The sequence below is a fragment of the Podarcis cretensis genome (genome assembly GCF_951804945.1).
Source record: "Podarcis cretensis genome assembly, chromosome: 2".
Taxonomy (NCBI): domain Eukaryota; kingdom Metazoa; phylum Chordata; class Lepidosauria; order Squamata; family Lacertidae; genus Podarcis; species Podarcis cretensis.
Genome location: NC_137171.1, coordinates 59,813,891 through 59,832,938, shown reverse-complemented (window position 1 = coordinate 59,832,938; position 19,048 = coordinate 59,813,891). Strand labels below are relative to the sequence as shown.

General features: G+C 42.1%; 1 protein-coding gene across 1 annotated transcript in view; it reads right to left on the bottom strand.

Annotated features, from left to right (window-relative positions):
• The window catches only part of TGFBI (transforming growth factor beta induced), a 49,657-nt gene extending 31,161 nt beyond the window's left edge, over window positions 1-18,496 (bottom strand). Inside the window, exons 1-2 of the mRNA XM_079968118.1 lie at window positions 18,332-18,496; window positions 7,956-8,054 (exon numbers count right to left, since the gene is read on the bottom strand). Coding sequence (XP_079824244.1) covers window positions 7,956-8,054; window positions 18,332-18,456 — 224 coding nt within the window. The 5' untranslated portion in view covers window positions 18,457-18,496. The remainder of the gene's footprint in view (window positions 1-7,955; window positions 8,055-18,331) is intronic.
• Window positions 18,497-19,048: the final 552 nt, after the last annotated feature.

Below are 19,048 nucleotides of genomic sequence, written 5' to 3'. Positions count from 1 at the left end.
ACGCTGACTTCAAAATGTGTGGAAAATCCTTGCTTGTATTGGCCATTGCTTCCCCTCCCAGTTATTCTTAGCATCTCAGAGTTAATTTAAAGTGAAATTTTGAAATAATAAAAATAAGCTTAAATGTATCGGCCTGGTAAAGATGCATGAGTAATAGTTTGTTGTAACAAAATCCACATATTTTGATTTCAAAAACAGTATCATCGCCACCCACCCCAAGGCTGGAAAAATCCTTTCATGTGGCTAAAAAAGAATATAAATTCAAAAGTAACAGGAGAACAGCAATGAAGCACATTGTTTGTTTGTTTGTTTGTTTAAAAAAGGATCTAATATCATGAAACTCCAAGGGCTGGTTCCCACACAAACAAGCAACCATTGTGTTCTTCATGCAACCACATACCTGAATACATGATCACATAAAGAAGCTTTGCTGATGACACTAAGTGCTTTGCATAGAGACAGCAGCTACAATGTCTGTGGCTGCAGCAGCTGCAGGGCTGGTTCATTAGTTGCCTTGCAAGCTCACGGGGCTCCCGCTGGGCTGGGATGTGAACAATGGAGCCACATCCACAAGGATGTAAATAATGGCAGCCACTCTCGCACTCCTCCAGTGGAGGCATGGCAGTCCACACAAAAACCTGCCTTGTCTGTGAGCACAGTGGTGGCCCCATGAGCTACAGGAAACAGCAGCAGTATAAAGATGCCTAAAGCAGAAATAAAATTATGCAGATTATTTTTTGTACATGTTCAAGAACCAAAGTGCATTCCTGTAGAAGGGGAGGCAATCAGTGGTGATTGTCTGAAGTAGCCCTAATGACAGAAGGGACAAACCACCCACTTCTAGTTTTATGAAATCTCATTTCTAATTGTCAAGTGGCAAAGCTATTTTTGTTTACATTTTTGTGGGACAGGCTGTCAAATAATTCCAGGTTGGCTATGGAACGGGCAAAACAAAACATAAGGCACATATAAATCTATCAGTGGGGGCAGGGGGGGAATATCTTCCTTTTCCCTGCAGTATCCAACTCTGGAAAGTTACATAATTAACCAAACAGAGCTCTGCTTTCACTGTACAGTTAATAAAACACCATGATGTCACATAAGCTGCCTCTGCTCTAAGGCCAATTTATCCACAACTTATCCAAACATAGGCTGACAATTATACAAACCAACTTCTGTATCAGATCTACTTCCAACATAAGAGCACATTCAAAATGCTGAATATCCAAAAGAATGTCCTGCGCCTTATGAAGGCAGCAGGGTGAAGTCTTCACTTCAACTACATATTTCAAAGTAGCTGATTTTGGGGATGCCCAAGGATTTTTTTATTTTATGGCCCACATTTTTAAGCAAGTCCTTCTGATTTGCACTTCCCAGTTTAATATATGGATCAAAACACAGTTAATACTCTAGCTTTGTAGTTCTTCAAATGTTATGAAAAAAAGTACCACTCACATTCTGTAACCAATAAAGTTGTGGCCTTTTTCACCCATTAACCTAAAATACTGTTTCATGTGTCTTTATTAAATTTCCCAGGAGGGTTTGGGACCTTGCCACGCAACACATACAACTATGCATACATTTTAGAATATGATTCTAAGGGTAGTGGAACTACTAAGAAAGCCGCCTCTGCAGAACGTAACATCCAAGAAGGCTGGTAGGAATGGAGATGGTTATAATGCTTTGCGGACCATCGTGAATATCATCAAATGGACTGGCAGGGTAGGAGAATTCATGCAAGTGATATGTGGGGTGGGCTTTTAGATGTGCACAAGAATAAGACCAGTGGTATTGACCAGAGAAAGAAAGATGATGGTTGAGCATCAAACAGCTTTGCAGGAAACCTGTAGGAACAGCAATTAAACATATTTGGTTGCTCACCTTGATGGACAAGGCATGATTCAGGGAGCTTTATGTGTACCATATATGAAAGCTAGAGGGTAAATACTTTGAGGCCGGCAAGCAAGTGGCTGGAGGCTAATGTCAGCAGGACAGAAAGATAAAATGGTATCTCCCTCAATGAAAAGTTCCCCACACTGAATAAATGCAGAAGGCATGGAAAATTGTACCAATCAGGCAAGGGCAGGAGACTGGCTCTTTGGGCCACCAAGTTTCTGTTGTGTGAATGCCTGCAACCGTCCACAGTTCCAACCAACAGCCTTAGTGCCACATGGTGCCATTGCTTGGTGTGGGGTGGAGCCCCACAGCACCTAGTGACAGGAGTGAGAATTGGCTGTGTGCTACCTCACACACAGCATGTCATAATGTGCCACTTGTTTTTTTTATCTTGGCAGCTCTTCCAGATAGGCTTAACCAAAGTGGCTTTGTGGCTGAGCAGGGATCTGAACCCACATTCTATACCTCTGACTTAATATTCTCTGGGATGGCAGATGTTCCCACCCTCACGTATGAAGGAGAGAACACCTATCATCAGCAACCCTTCTTTGCAGACATTTTAAATGTCTTCCAAATTAATATTCTGCAATAGGACATCCAGAGGGAAACACAGAGAGGGCAACCCTGTTGAGGCAAATGTTTCTAATTACATTAGCTGTGTCTGTGCCAGTGATTCATAACCGCTAGACTCTATTGAGACTCCACAGTAGACAAGTGTTGAAATGAGCTTCTTGTCTGAAAATAAAAGGGGAGGGTAGAATACAGATTTTTTAAAAACAACAACAACAATAGACAGAACTCTTTATAGAGTTGAACCAAATATTCAGGAAGGGCTGTAACTAAGCAGTGGGGCATCTGCTTTACATGCAGAAGGCCCCAGGTTCAGTTTCTGTCAAGCCCTGGTAGGGCTGGGAATGCCCAGTCTAAAACCCTGGCAAGCCTCTGCCAGTCAGTGTCAGCAATACTGACCTAGATGGACTATTTGTCTGACATGGCATAGGGCAGCTTCCTATATAATGTTGAACTACGTCTTATTCCAGATATTCTTGACTTGATGGCCCAAATAACTGAGACTGAGATACAGGGGTTTGTTTGCTTTTAAAGTACATCTGAGAACATCAGCAAGCTGCAGGTGCACTATATACCTCTCAACATGCTACTGGCAATGTCTCAAGAGCATCTCTTCCCATATGAGCCCTGATATAGGAGACGGCCCCTACACTAGGGAGATCAGCTTGGCAGGGACCTAGGAAGAAGGTCTTTTCTGCCATGTAATTTTGTTGTTGGGGTTGTATTATTATTTGTTTTGTTGGGTGGGTTATTCTTTCTATCCAAGTGCAAAATATGTAAACAGCATGTCAGTACAGATGAGTACAAGAATGTACAAATCATCACAATCCTTAAAAATACACAGAAACAGAAGCCTAGTCATTTCTCAGTTGCTCCTTCCATATCTTGTAAAAAGAAAGCAGTTGCCTTTATATATGTGTAATGCTTCACAGCATATGCATTTTGTGATCATGTATCTGTACCAAAGAACACAGTTAAAGCGTGAAAGGCTGCCCTGAGAAATTTACCCAAGCCTGCTGGCACATTGAAGGTGCTTTAAGACATTCCTGTTCAGGCATGCTCTAATGCGGTCTGAATCCTGTGGGTCTATATGGATATGGATAAATGCAGGAAGCATCTTTATATGGGGTATGCAACCTAATTTGGTCCTGATGAGTGCAGGACTAGCATGCTTTGTAGCACCCCCCTGCATATCAGTATTGTGGAGAATGGAAATGCTCAACTGATCCCCCAAATTACAGCCAGCTCAATGTCCCCTAAAATGGTTTGCTCGTATCGTGGCACTCTCCTCTAAATATACTAATTCATCAAAGCTTGGACAAGTCCCTGCTAGACAGACAATTACTGCTATGATTCTAGTATCAACATTTTTGCTGAATGATCATAAAATTCCCTTTTAGCCCAATGGCTCATCACAAATACGTTTGGCTAATCCGTGCTGAAGGAGAATATGTACATGATGGGAGACACACCCTCCAGCTGCACAGTATGGACAGCCACATTCTTCTCGGATCAAAGAGTAATTGCATTATGGATTTGAATGGAAGCAAAGGGCTCATGTCAGAGCCATCCTTTTTTCTCCTCTTCTCCCATCAACAAAGAAGTGCAGTATAGAATCTCCAGTTTATTCTGCTGAAGAACAATTAAGTTCTCTATTTCTCTCTCTCTCTCTCTCTCTCTCAGACACACACACACACACACACACACACGGCAGCTGATATTAAAGTTCTGTTTACATGACTATTTGCATGCTAATGGGTATATCATATATACCCATTAGATTAGAGCCCCCCTCCCACCTCGCTCTTGCTGTAAATGGACATATGATCCCATCTGCGATCTGGCTTAATAGAGGAAGTGAGAAACCACAAACTGTGCTGACTAAAGGACCAGGGATACACCAAAAATGCAAGATAGACTGACGGTGCAGGGAACTTGGGGAAGGGCAAAGCTTGAGGGAGAAAGGAAAACATACACTCTGCACAAAAACAGATTTCTTTTGTCGTGTTTCTACCTGTTGCATTCCATAACCCTTTTTTATTAATAGTTTCAGGGCTACTTCCTAAGGCTCACTTAGTAAAAGAGTTCATGTTTTGAAGGCCATCTTCAAGAAACAGTACTGAAATCCTATCAAGCATAACATTATGCCTTTTGGATTTCCAACTCAACAGTCAACAAAGGAAAGTTCAGAGAGGGACTTCTTAATCAAGTTCCCAAACTCACTCCAATTTCTGATTTGTTTATACATGTGAGAAACAAAACAGTCCCTGGCAAGATAAGGGATGGCTGACTCACATGTTCATCATTATGGAATCAGTGGTCATGTAAACAGTAATATGGCTGCTATCTTGGCTTGATGGGAGTTCCCAGCATTGCCAGGTCATGTCCCTGAGTTCTTGCATTTGTCTCAATACAGTGGGAGATGGAACCATTGCAAGTCGCTCCATCCAGCATGTTGCCCAACCTCCTTTGCCATCTGCTGTTGCACCAACCTAGAGTCATGATTACTGCAAGACATGGATAATAGGACGGTATGGAGAACAAGAGGGGGAGCTGTTATGTATCACCCCAAAACTTTAAAAAGTGTAAACAGATTCCAACTTTCCTTTTGTAAGCAGTATAGTTCTATTTGAGCACCATAAAGATCTGGTACCTTGTACTGCTTGACAATCCCATCAAGAAATCATTTCCTACAGCCTAGACCCAACAAGAAGTTAGGTCTGCTTAAGCCCATTGAAACAGAAGAGCTTATGAAAGCCTAATGCTATGCTAGATTGAGCACTGTATCTATTCACATACTGTTTGACTGTTCTTCTATTCCTCAGTCCAGCTCTAGGTTGGTGGCTGGCCTGCTTGAAATTGCTCTACGTTTTTAATTTTAATGCCATTGGTTGAAAGTATAGCCTTCCCACTTCCGTTCACAGAGAATGTTTCCTTCTTGCTTACTCTAGTTACTGGATTCTGCTCTCCACAGTGGTTGGCTGAATTGCATATTTAATATCCACAAAGTTTGGCTGGATTGCAAGCTAAATATCCACACCAGCAATGAACTTTGGGACTGGCCCAACCACATGACAGAGTGAGGTAAGCACCTCAAGTAGAAGATTTGAAGGTTTCATGGAAGGACAGCAAATAGATAGTTTATTTAATTTATTGCTCTTGTATTTTTACTGCCAGGGAAGGAGAGAGGTGCTTGTGAGGTTTCCTGTATCAACATAATTTGATTTCAAAATAATTTTACCAGACTTGGGTACTGTGCACCTTGACTGGTGGAGGGAGCAGCCATATTTTCTGCTCCATTTTAGGCTGGCCCTGTTTCCAACTATGCAGAAATAGCAAGCACACTGTTATGGTAACATTCAAATTGGTCCTAAGTCTGCATTGGGGTAAAAATCCTAGTTAAAAAAAAGTGGGTGGGGTGGGGTGAGGGATAGAGTTTTCACCCTTTCCCTGAGAAATACTCTGTGCCTTTAATTTTCACCATATGATACTGAGTTTTTAAAATGCTGTGAGACAATGTCATTTTCCACCTCTAAGGAGATACTTGGTCACATAACTTTCACTGACCCACTTCTGTTTCCCTGGAAAATTGTTGCTCTCATTACTGCATTTGTCTAAGCATATCTAGAAAATTACACTTACTGTTACTGCTGACAAACGTAACAGTCATTCAAGTGAATTTAGCTGTCTGGAGTCTTCCTTGAACTTTAAAAAGACTGTTTCATTCCGCCCTCCGCCCACTCTCCCCAAATTTCATTTTTTCCTGGAGCTTGTGTGACCCCGTGGAGGTTACACCTTTCCTGGAAGACTAGCAGGCTTCAACTCATACCTGGCAGCCAGCCAGCACTGCACACATTCATAATTAGGTGCAGACTGCCCCTTCCAAGAGGACGTGTTGAGGCCACTTTCCTAGGGTGCTTTATGCAAGGTCTATTGAATGCTAGCATCTGCAGGGACAGGCATCGGACTGATTTGAAAGTCTTCCTCGTGCGACTGAAGGGGCTGCAAACAAAGGCCGGATAGTTTTGCATACGCTTGATCTACACAAACCCATGTAATTATGACAAAACAGGCTTGCAATGTCTTTCATACATGACAGTGTGAATCATTTTCTCTACAAGGAAATGATCTCCCCAGAAAGCACCCCTCAGTTTACCATCAATAAATTCAAAAGAAGAGAAGAGACCACTGTGCTATGCAGTAAAAGAGATAATCCCAGGAAAAGGGATTATCATGATAAATCTTGTGTCTGATTTACATGGAGGTGCTATGAATTACTAGGAAACTCAAGTTTAGTTAAGAGCAAATAGTAATCTATCCAGTCCACTAACTTGCCTCTGACAACAACCACATCCATTCCCCATTCTCACTAGCTCTTTCCAGACTCAAGAGGCTCCAGGAATTCAAAATACTACATAAAAATGGATACCTTGCACATCCAGTAGTGTAGATGCCCACACTCTGAGAAAGGCTTCTCATATGTGGCTGCATGTTTTCCCCAGAAAATATTTTTATGTCAACAGAACATTATTGAGACAACATTATCTAAGGACTGTTTATTTTAGGAGATGAATGACCAGGCGTACAAATTGATTTGCAAATTTGGAATTCTGTTATTCTGCCAGAAGGAGTCACATAATCACCATCTTTCAGGAAGATGCAGGTCAGAGCAGCAATTTAAAGACACAAAGCAGGTTTTAAGAAGGTCCCTAAAACTTGCAAAGCAATGATTTAGGGGCACCAGAGGCAGTACCAGTTGCTGGAAACCACAGGAAAATAAGAGTGCTGTTGTGCTCAATCCTGCTTTTGGATTTCTCAGAGGCATCTAGTTGTGAGAACAAGATGCAGGGCTAGATGGGACACTGGCCTGATTCAGATTATGTTCTTATATAAGGGTGGATCAGAAATGACACTGGAAGTAAACCAGTGTTAGGAAACTGACTTACTTGAAGCATGGCCACTCTAATCCAATATGGTATACATTGACAGGCTTCAATTCCCTAGACAGGGGGCTTTCTCAGTCTTAGGGGCAGATAGTTGGAATTTGAACCTGGGACCTCCTGTATGCAAAGCATGCATTTTACTACTGAGCAATGACCCTTCCCAAGGGGAAAGGGAGAATTTAGGATAATGTGCTGCCATTCGTGCGATTGACTTCCTCCGATCTTGGTTTATCCTGCAAGCAGGATAGCAAATCAAAGTCAAAATCTGGTTTGTAGACCTGAGTTGGAAATGGCACACTATGGTTTGCTGCAGATTTCTGAGAAAGGAAACCCCAAAGTGACTTGTGCTTCTCAGGGGCTTGATAGACCTCTTGCTTTTACAGCACGTCTGGTACTATGAAAACAGGGCAGCTGTGAAGCTGGCAAACTATGTTTGGCCTGGTGGTAACAAGAAACACCGGACACCTGCCGCACAGCACCCCAAAACCAACAGAGATCCATCTGCTTCACAGCACTGTATTTTCTTCAAACTACTCAAGTACTTACGTTGATTTGCCGCAGATTTTCCTATGGTACCACATTCTGCAGTTTGGCAAGTATTTCTGGTTTGTTCCCATGAGCTTCAGCACAGCACACACATTGGGACTACAGGTAAAGGAGAGAAAAATATATATATTGAGTTCCCTATACATACCCTGGCATTCAAAGACGTCTTGTAAATAATAAGTCCTAAAAGAAGCACTGTATTTATAAAGAAGGAATCATTACCCCCACAGTTTAAATTTCCATGAGATCAGAATATAAATCATAAATGAAGCTGAAATGTGAAAGACCTTTCTCTTCACTAAGCCAGGTTAGATTTCCTCCACCTCTATTGCACCCTTCCTTTGAATGCGTTCGAACTTTGTATATTTCCACTAGGGCAAGTGATCCCCTGAGTGAGTGTGTGAGTGAATGTGAGTTATAACTTAGGAAGAAATTTTCATCCAATTTAAATTAACTCTACTTCAGTTTTGATGAGGAAAAGGATATGGAGGACAGCTGATTGACAGGGGCTTGGAAGAGAGCCTGCCTGCTACCTTCCTGCATCAAAGTTCATCACTCATGGATAGAAGGACGCTCATGGGGAACAGTTTACACAGAGACAGAGACAGAGACAGACTGGGGGTGGAGAAGGCTTCTGTGCGGCTTGACACAAATGCAAAAGTGTGAAGGTTCCCAGAGAGGAGATCTTGGCCATTGTAAACTCAAAGGCAAATCCTGGCAACAGCCCATGGTTTGTGGGGAATGCGACAAACCATAAACTTTGGCTCAGATAACACACCATGGCTTTACATCACAACAGCAGGACCAGAGGAGCAAAGCAGCTCTCTATGGGATCCTGCACACACGCATTTGCACCAAGCTATGGTTTTGGCTTAGCATTGCTTGTGAATAAGCTGACTGATGATAACGATGAAAAACACCAAGTAATGTGAAAAGGGCCTTTCCTTCAAGTAACCACAGGGGGCAAAACAATAGAAGGATGAGCTACTTGCATGAGGAGTGCTTTTCTTTCCCCTTCACCCTGTGATAGGAATCTCATAGTGACGTGTGTGAGAAAGAAGGAAAGAGCAAAAATGAAGCAATGATGTGGACTGAGCTGACTGCATTGGTATTTCATATTAAAAAGTCGGCATTCAAGTGACCAGTTCCACCCATCTGTTTGGGATATTCACACACAACACCACAACATGATGGGACAACAACAAAGTGAAATGAATCTTATACTACCGAGTAAGTGTGTGGGTGACTATGAGTGAGGAAAGGTGATGATAAAACAGTGGTTAACGCAGGATCTAACCAAGATACAGAATCTAGTCCCTGTGTTAACAATGATACAGTGCTGGGATAGGATGTGGGAAGCCCATATTGAAATCTTCCCTTAGCTACAAAGCTTACTTGTTGGCTTTGGGCAATCATTATCTCTCAGCCTAGCCTGCACCACCAAACTGTTAGGAGGATAAAATGCTCCCCTAAACTCCTTGGAAGAAAGGCAGGAAACGAGCAATGTCAATTCCAAATACCTGATCTATGACATAGAAGGAGCATTTCTGGCTATCAGAACTACTTGCCCTTGATAGTTGTGTATTTAATTTCATCCAGTTGTTTCCTTGTTTTTAAGTTAATTTGTGGGTGGGTGGGTGGGTGTTGTTGTTGTTTTAAAAAATGCTAGTGGGCATTATCCTGTTGGTTTTCTGCTCTCTTCACTGTGCAGCGAAGTGCTTGTCACGAGACAGGTGTTTACATTCCACAGTCTGTGCTGTTGGGTTTTCCCACGGGAAAGGAGACTGGATGTGACGTACACTGGTTTCCTGTTTTTCACTGTTCTCACTGTGTTCTCTCTGTGCTTTAGAGGAGAGAGGATGCTTTCTCTGCTCCGGCATAGGCAAGATGTTTTTCTGTAATCTACCAGCTTTGAAGTGTAAATAAAGTAATATAGAGTATGTGGCACGTACTCCTCATCATTCCGCTGTGCTTGGGACACTGCAAAATCAACATATCCTTGATGGGTTAATAATGAACCACACTACTTAGATAGAAGTCGTCAAGATGGACTTCCGGAGGCGGCGCGAACGACAATGGCGGTCCTCCTTGCTTGCTGAGGAGGAAGCTCCGCAGAAACGGGTCGTCCGCTACGGCAAAGCGGAGACCCGCACCGAAAAACCTCAGGCAGCAAGAGCCTGAGGACGTGGGACTCGGCGGGTGCCAGAAGCGGCCCCTAAAACGGAGAGGAGACCCCGTAAGGAGCTTCTGATCGTAGAGGGGGTTGCGGCGCTGTGAGTCAATCGCTATTCTGCGGAACGAAGCCGCGCAGCTGCTGTCGGTGAGCGCTGACCTTTCTTCCTGAAAAATTTTCGAATTAGAAGGCAACAACCCGTGAGTAAGAAAGGACCTTTACAATTTGAACCTAAAATTGAGGAAATTTGGCTAAAAGCGGAGCGAGGAGAACAGGAAGTCCGTCTTCCACTGCTATTTAAACTTCAAAGCAAAAGAGCTGGAGGTGGAGTCGTTAAAGAGGCTTTTAAATAGACTGTTTTGAGCACCCATTGAAATTGTTTTTACGTAAAGAAAGGGCACAAGTTAACTACATGATTTACTCTTTATATGGACTGTGTTTATCCTCTTCTTTTGGATTACAATTTATTGACTGTGAAGCCCAGATACTTGGGCTGCCAGGAACAGAGCTGTCAGTTTGCAGACTTAGCTACTTTAAAACTGGACTTGCAACAATCTAGGGCATTTGAACTTGCTACTTTGAATCATCAGCCGGTACTTGTCAGAATCACTGTAACACTGTTAACACCAACTCTGCTAAATTTTAACTACAGAAGGTCTTTGGATAAACTGAACTTTATTAGCCTGTTTATTTTTATTTTTGTTCCGGCTTCTCTCAATAAGAAATTTGAAGCCCCCCCTAGAGGATTTTGGGCTTACAGCAGTGACACTATTTTACTTTCTCTTTCCTTTCCTCCTATTCGACGGTGCTCTGGGGCTGCTGTATTCCCATGGGAACATCTGAATTTGACCTTGACTCAGAGATAAACTTGGAATGAGCGGTACAAGAAGAAGAGGACCAAGAACTAGACAAACAACCCTAACCTCAGCTTTACAGACACGTAGATCTTCTGTACCTACTTTGCCCTCAGCAGGGGGACAAGAAAGTGTGCCTGTGCTGCCGTTGGAAGAAGGAACAGAGCAGCTACAATTGGAAGATATGGCCACAGGAGCAACTGCTGCAATTTTAGAGAAAATATATGAAAAATTGGAATCTTTGGACAAGAGAGTGGAATCTTTGGACAAGAAAGCTGATGAACAAACAGCTAAAATAGATCAAAACACAGCCTGTCTAAATAAAATAACTGGACAGGTAGCACAGAATGTACAAGCAATTGGAGAATTAACTGAGGCCACTATTGAAAATCGCAAATTAGCTGAGGCAACCAGCCAAAAAGTTGAAAATTTAGAACAAGAGGTAAAACCATTCTGCAAACAAGTCGAAGGGCACCAGACGTATCTGTCCATGCTAGAATTGCGGAATCGGGAAAGTAATTTAAGATTAAGGTCAATACCAGAGGTTGAAGAAGGTAACTTAGCTGAGTTCCTGACCAAAGAATTTACCAAGTTCTGGCCTATCCAAGAGGAAAAGGACTTTAGAATTATATCGGCTTTTAGACTTGGAAAATTTGCAAGAAAAGACAAGCCCAGAGACTGCTTGATAATTTTGAGATCAAAGGAGGAAAGGGACAAGATATTAGGCTTACACTACGAAAAGTCACTGGACATTTTGGATAAAAGGGCTGAAATTTACAAAGATATCCCGAAACAACTGTTGGATCTTAGATCCGCCTACCTTGAACTGGTTGGATTGTTAAGGAGTAATTCAATCATCTTTAGGTGGGAATTTCCCCAGGGATTATCTTTCACTTTCAGAGGGAAGAAGGTTAAAATCAAAACACTTGAGGACAGAGACAAATTATTGATTGTTCACGGAGAGGACCTTCAGAAAGGAATTGAAACACCCTTTGGGCCTGGAGCATCGGCTGTACCTTCACCCCCAGAACCTGGAGACCCAGAAAAAAAGACACCACCACCAGAACAATAACAGATTTATCCAGGATGTCTCTGCAACTTTTGAGCTGGAATATTCATGGTTGTAACTCCCCGGAAAAAAGGAGGAAGATATTTCATATATTAAAAAAGGAACAATTGGACATTATCTATTTGCAAGATACACATGTGACCAGGCTCCATAGGAAAGTGTTAATTAACAAAAGATTAGGCCAAGAATTTATCTCTTCGGACAAAGTAAAGAAGAGAGGAGTGGTGATTTATGCAAAGGAGAGCCTGGCACCTAAACTCTTATTCAAAGATGAACAAGGAAGAATTGTGGCAATTGAGATACAACATCAAGGAGAGAAATTTTTGATATTAGGAATTTATGCACCGAATGAGGGGAAATCAGAATTTTACAAGAAGTTGCATGAGAGCGTCCTGGACTATCTGGACTATGATAACATCATCATGATGGGAGATATGAATGGAGTGGTATCAACCAACATGGATAAGTCACAAAATCAAAATATATCAAAAGATGGCAGACTACCTAAGACTTTTTTTCAACTGACTGACAATATGGACTTGATTGACATTTGGAGGACAAAAAACCCCTTGGGAAGAGAAGGAACGTTCTTTTCTGAAGCCCAGCTGACATGGACAAGAATAGACCAAATATGGATATCTAGAGGCCTGGCACCGAAGACCAGAAAGGTGGAAATCTGCCCAAAAACCCTCTTCCGACCACAATGCTGTAAAGATGGATATGACACTACTACCATCCGGCTCCTTTAGGTGGAAGATGAATGACAATTTGTTCAGAGATCAGGAGATTGTTAAAAAAGCCCAAAAAGTTTTGAAGCACTATTTTGAGATAAATTTGAACACTTCAGTGGAAAAAAACAACTATCTGGGACGCAAGTAAAGCAGTGATGAGGGGGTTCTTGATACAACAGAATGCTGTAAAGAAAAGGGCACAAAATGAGAAAAAAGACAAGATTTTGGAGAAAATTAAAGAACTGGAGAAGAAATTAAGATCAAACCCGAAGTCACAGCCGATTCTGAGAGAAATTAAATTATACCAAGCACAATATTCTAAATTGATGAACCAGGAAATAGAATGGAGAATTAAATTAATGAAACAAAAAACATTTGAATCGGCAAATAAATGTGGGAAACTGCTAGCATGGCAGTTGAAAAGGAGACAGAAAATGAATACAGTTACCAATTTAGAGATTGAAGGGAAAAATGTTCAGAACCCCATGGAGATCAGAAAGTGCTTTCAGAGGTATTTTAAACAACTATATACTCAAGGTCCGCAAAATGAGGCACAGATAGAACAATTTCTGATAAAGAATGGGCTGCCAAAAGTGTCACAAGAAAATAGATCAATCCTGAATAGCAGAATAACACGACAAGAGATGGAACAAGCCATTCAGAACATGCAATTGGGCAAATCTCCAGGGCCAGATGGGCTGACCTCCAAGTACTATAAGACATTGAAAGATTACTTGATACAACCACTGATGGAGGTCAGCAATGAAATTATGGAGGGGAAGAAGGCGCCGGAAACGTGGAAAGAAGCTTTTATCACATTGATACCAAAATCAGAAACTGAAAAGACACAACTTAAAAACTACCGCCCCATCTCCCGTTTAAATGTGGATTATAAAATATTTGCAGACATATTAGCAACTAGATTTAAGAAAGTGTTAAATGAAGTAATTCATAAGGACCAAGCTGGCTTTCTCCCTGGCAGACATTTGTTTGCTAATACAAGGAATATTATTGACATTTTGGAACTTTTACAAACAAATATTAATACAAAAGCAGTCTTAATTTTTATAGATGCGGAGAAGGCCTTTGATAACATTTCTTGGAAATTTATGAAGAAAAATCTGGAAGGAATGGGAGTGGGACGGGGCTTTGAAAATGGGATAGAGGCAATCTATTCAGAACAAAAGGCTAAACTGATAGTTAACAATGTGATTACGGAAGAGTTTAAAATTGAAAAGGGAACACGACAAGGCTGTCCTATCTCCCCATTGTTATTCATTTCGGTCTTGGAGGTGCTCTTGAACATGATTAGGGGGGACCGGATGGTTGAAGGAATTCAGGTCGGAGAGAAACAATACAAATTGAAAGCGTTCGCAGATGACCTAGTTTTGACCCTACAGGAGCCAGAGCCAAGTACAAAAAAAGCATTACAATTGATCCAAGAATTTGGCCGGGTGGCGGGATTTAAATTAAACAAACAGAAAACTAAAGTATTGGGAAAGAACTTGACAGATACAGAGTCAGAATGGTTTCAGAAAGAGACAGAGTTAAATGTGGTTAAAAAAGTGAAATACCTAGGGGTAAATATAACATCAAAAAATCTAAATCTGTTTAAGGATAATTATGAGAAATGCTGGTCAGAAATTAAGAGAGATCTAGAAAGTTGGACAAGATTGAAACTTTCTTTGTTAGGCCGAATCGCCGCTGTAAAGATGAATGTATTGCCAAAAATGTTGTTTTTGTTTCAAACATTACAGATTGTGGATAAAACAGAATGCTTCCAGAAGTGGCAGAGAGATATTTCCAAATTTGTCTGGCAGGGCAAAAAGCCCAGAATCAAGTTTAAGATACTAACTGATGTGAAAGAAAGAGGGGGCTTTGCCCTGCCAGACTTAAGGCTGTATTATGAAGCAGCAGCTTTCTGCTGGCTAAAAGACTGGCTACTTCTGGAGGACACTGATGTATTGGATTTGGAAGGTTTCAACAATGCGTTTGGTTGGCATGCATATCTATGGTACGATAAGGCTAAGATTCATAAGGCTTTTAAGAACCATATTGTCAGAAAGGCAGTGTTTAATGTTTGGACAAAATATAAAGACTTATTGGAAAATAAAACTCCAAGGTGGCTTTCACCATTGGAAGCTAAGGCCCGAAAAAGACTCAATATGGAGGCCAAATGGCCAAAGTATTGGGAAATATTAGAAAAAGAAGGAGACAATTGGAAATTGCAGAGTCAGGAGAAAATGAAAGATAAAGTGAGAGATTGGTTACACTACGCCCAGATTAAAGAAGTTTTTAAACTTGATAAAAAATTAGGATTCCAGGTGGAAAAATTGAAATTAGAAACGGAATTGCTAGAGCCTAAGACCAAGGTACTTTCAAGAATGTACAACTTGCTGTTAAAATGGAACACACAAGATGAAATGGTTAAATCGGCTATAATAAAGTGGGCACAGGACATAGGGTATAATATTATGTTTGAGGACTGGGAAAAGTTGTGGACTACTGGGTTGAATTTCACTGCATGTAATGCTCTGAAAGAAAATGTAATGAAAATGATATATAGATGGTACATGACCCCAGTCAAACTTGCAAAAATATACCACTTGTCTGATAATAAGTGTTGGAAATGTAAGGAAAATGAAGGAACGTTCTTTCACCTTTGGTGGACCTGTCCTAGGGTGAAGGTCTTCTGGGAAATGATATATAATGAGCTGAAAAAGGTATTTAAGTATACCTTCCTTAAGAAACCAGAGGCCTTCCTTTTGGGTATTGTCGGCCAAGGGGTGTTAAAGAAAGACCGAACTTTTTTCATGTATGCAACAACAGCAGCAAGGATACTTACTGCTAAACACTGGAAAACCCAAGATCTACCCACACTGGAAGAATGGCAGATGCAACTGATGAACTACATGGAACTGGCTGAGATGACTGGCAGAATCCGAGACCTGGGAGAAGAAATCGTTGAAGAGGACTGGAAAAAATTTAAGCTTTACCTGCAAAAATATTGTAAACTGTATGAATGTTAAGCAGGATGCTTGATTTTAGACAAATTGGCACCATCAAAATAGATGAAGTAAATCATGAAGATAATTTAAATATAAGATGAAAAACCTATTTTTTTTTTTTTAGATAATTATTAGGCTAAATTAAATTTTCTTTTGTAAGGATTGGAATAAACGTATCTAAAATTTGAAATATATTCGAAATTTGACAGTAAGGATGGAGATAAGGGAATAAATTGTTGTTTTAAGTGTATTAAACTAGAACGTAGGAGCAGGAGATGTGAGGAAGTCCAGAAGTGATAAGAAAATATGTGATATGCAATGTTATGTTCATTTTTTTTTTACTGTAAATGAAAAATTCTTAATAAATATTAAAAAAAAAAAGAAGTCGTCAAGATGACTTAGTCTTACTGTAGTAAGTGAAGTGTCTTGTGTGAGGGACAGGATAAGTATTACGATCTATATAAAGGTCCCTGAGAGAAGGAGCCCCAGAGCCCATTCACAGCTAAGCCTGTGCTTGCCTGTTGCTTCCCAACTTGCACCAGAATCCTCCGAATTGAATGCCCCTAAAAAGACCACACTTGTGACTGTTTACACACCAATGAAAAGAGCATCTAGAGAACTGCATTCTATCAACACTCGGATCCCTCTGACTTATCAGCTCCTATTGTAGTACTGCCTTTCTCAATCTGTCCCTCCAAACATCTTGAACTTCAGCCTCCATCAACCACAGCTAGCATAGCCAACCGTCATGGAGGATGGGATCTGTAGTGCAGCAAAAGCTATATAAATACTTTAAAAGGGACCCCTGACTGTTAGGTCCAGTCGTGGACGACTCTGGGGTTGTGACGCTCATCTCGCTTTACTGGTCGAGGGAGCCGCCGTACAGCTTCCGGGTCATAACTAAGCCGCTTCTGGCTAACCAAAGCATGGAAATGCCATTTACCTTCCCGCTGGAGTGGTACCTATTTATCTACTTGCACTTTGACATGCTTTCGAACTGCTAGGTTAACAGGAGCAGGGACCGAACAACGGGAGCTCACCCCATCACGTAGATTCAAACCGCCAACCTTCTGATCGGCAAGCCCTAGGCTCTGTGGTTTAGACCACAGCGCCACCCGCGTCCCCAAATAGGCCTTTTAGAATTTGCCCCCAAATGACTAAAGTGATTTGTTTCCTTCATACTCAAAGCCTTCCAGGAGGTTTTCCATTCCTGCATGTATCAGCTTGGCTTGATTCACATTTCTTTGGTTTCAGTACGCCTGAAGTTCCCCTTAATGCCATCAGCCTTATTAAATTCACTAGTGGCATGAGCCTAAAATGTGCTATTTCAACAGCTGTGCTTAAAGAGCTTACACGTGTTCATGCCATTTAGGACAGAAATGTTAACCAGCTCTACTGTTAGTAGAATGAGATGACTACCTCAGGTAGTTGATTTTGAGTGTCATTTAATTTATTATTGCTTGCATTTTTACTGCTAGGAAGGGGAAAGAGTCATTAGTGGGGTTTTCTGCCTCAGGTGCCAAACTAACATAGCTGGCCTGGATACTGAGCACCTTAATTTTAATTTTTTTTGGTGGGGACGGGAGAAGCAACCACATTTATGGTTCTGCCTTATTTCACTTTGTCTGTAGAATTGGCTTGGCAGGGGTAAATTTGGAAAGGTGAGCACAAATGAACAGTTTGACAAACACTTGGCTAACTGAACCTTTGTCCATTTAAATGTAAGGCAAATGTTGGCAAGAACTGGATTGACTTTCAGTCATCTGAACACAATATTGGATGCATTCCTTAAAGAGAGAGTGAGATGTGCAGCCAGTCCATAAAAGGTGGGTGTAGGGTTAGTGCCAGTATGCTGTGCCTCAAGGGTAGCCAACCTTCAATTCCTACAGCAGTCTTCTCTAAGCAGGAAGAGTTCTATGTAACTTGAAAACAGACTACCTGAACCATCCCGTGCAGTAAATGGAAAAACAAAAAGATACAATCTTGCCTCCTATTCTTTCAGACCTACCTAATAGAGAATAAATAACTGGCAGGAGAAAGAGCCTCACTCTTTTGGGAAACACAGCTCATCTCCACAAGCCATTTGATCCCCATTGACCATAATCCAAGTGGATCCCCCAGCTGTTTAAAACTTGCTTTTTAATCCATGGATTGGGATTTTCTCTTCGTTTTCCAAATGCTTGCCCCTCCGACCATCCCTTAAACGAATTACACCGGAACAGGAGACGCGTTTTTGGACCAAGAGACATTTCTGTGGAACCCAAAATCTAAACTGAAATCTAAAAAATTAATCTAAACTCGAGAGGCAGCAGGGCGGCAGCGAAACACCTTCCGCCCATCATGCGGCCGCTGCTTCGCGTTCCCCAAACCATCGCACATCCGTTCGGAGGCGAACGTGTGGAAACCGTCTCCCGCCTTTTGCACGAGCCAGGCACACGCGCGTCGCCGCCAGTCTGCAAGAGACACCGGATCCCGCGGGCTGGGTGGATCACCAGATCGCTCCCTCCTCCCCCCCCCCCCAATTTAAGCTCAGAGACTTACCCTTGATGCCTGCCCCGGAGCCGGCTGTGATGCAAGATCTGCTGGTAAGGGGTCCGAGTGGCAGCCCAAGAGACGCTGGCCCACAGAGCCAGGGCCAAAGGCAGCAGCAGCAGTCCCGAGCGCATCGTGACGGAGGGGGAAGACCCGAGCGGCCGGACGGCGAAGTGAGCCGCTCCCCCTGTTGCGCGGCGGAGTTAAATAAGGGCGTGAGGAGCGAGGGGGCGGAGACAGGCCCCTCCGGCGGGACGGCGCTCGGGGGTGGGGCGGCGGCAGGCCAGGGGGCGGAAAGGCGGGTGGGGTCACCTGAAGTTGCTCTCGCGGCTCTCTCGGCCGGCCCCTCCAGCCTGCCTTCAAACTCCAGAGCATTTTTTCCGCTCGGCCTGCCGGGGTCTGGTAGAAATCTCCGGTCCCTTGCACACCCGCTACCTGCCGCCACCATTTCTTCCGCTTCGGGTTAACGGCACCCGTTTGCGGATAAGAAGCGGACCCTGAACACTTTTGCTTTGCTTTTGGGCTTTTTTTTTTTTTAAATAAAATTTTTTATTAATTTTCCAATTTTTAACAAACACAACAAAAACAACATGGAAACAAACACAAGAAATCATAATTTCTTAACCTTATTTCCATAAGCCTCTTTTCTCGGACTTCCCCATACCTTCCTCTTTTTGCATCCTTTTTTTTTACAATTATTCAGCAACCCTTTTAGCCAATTAAATA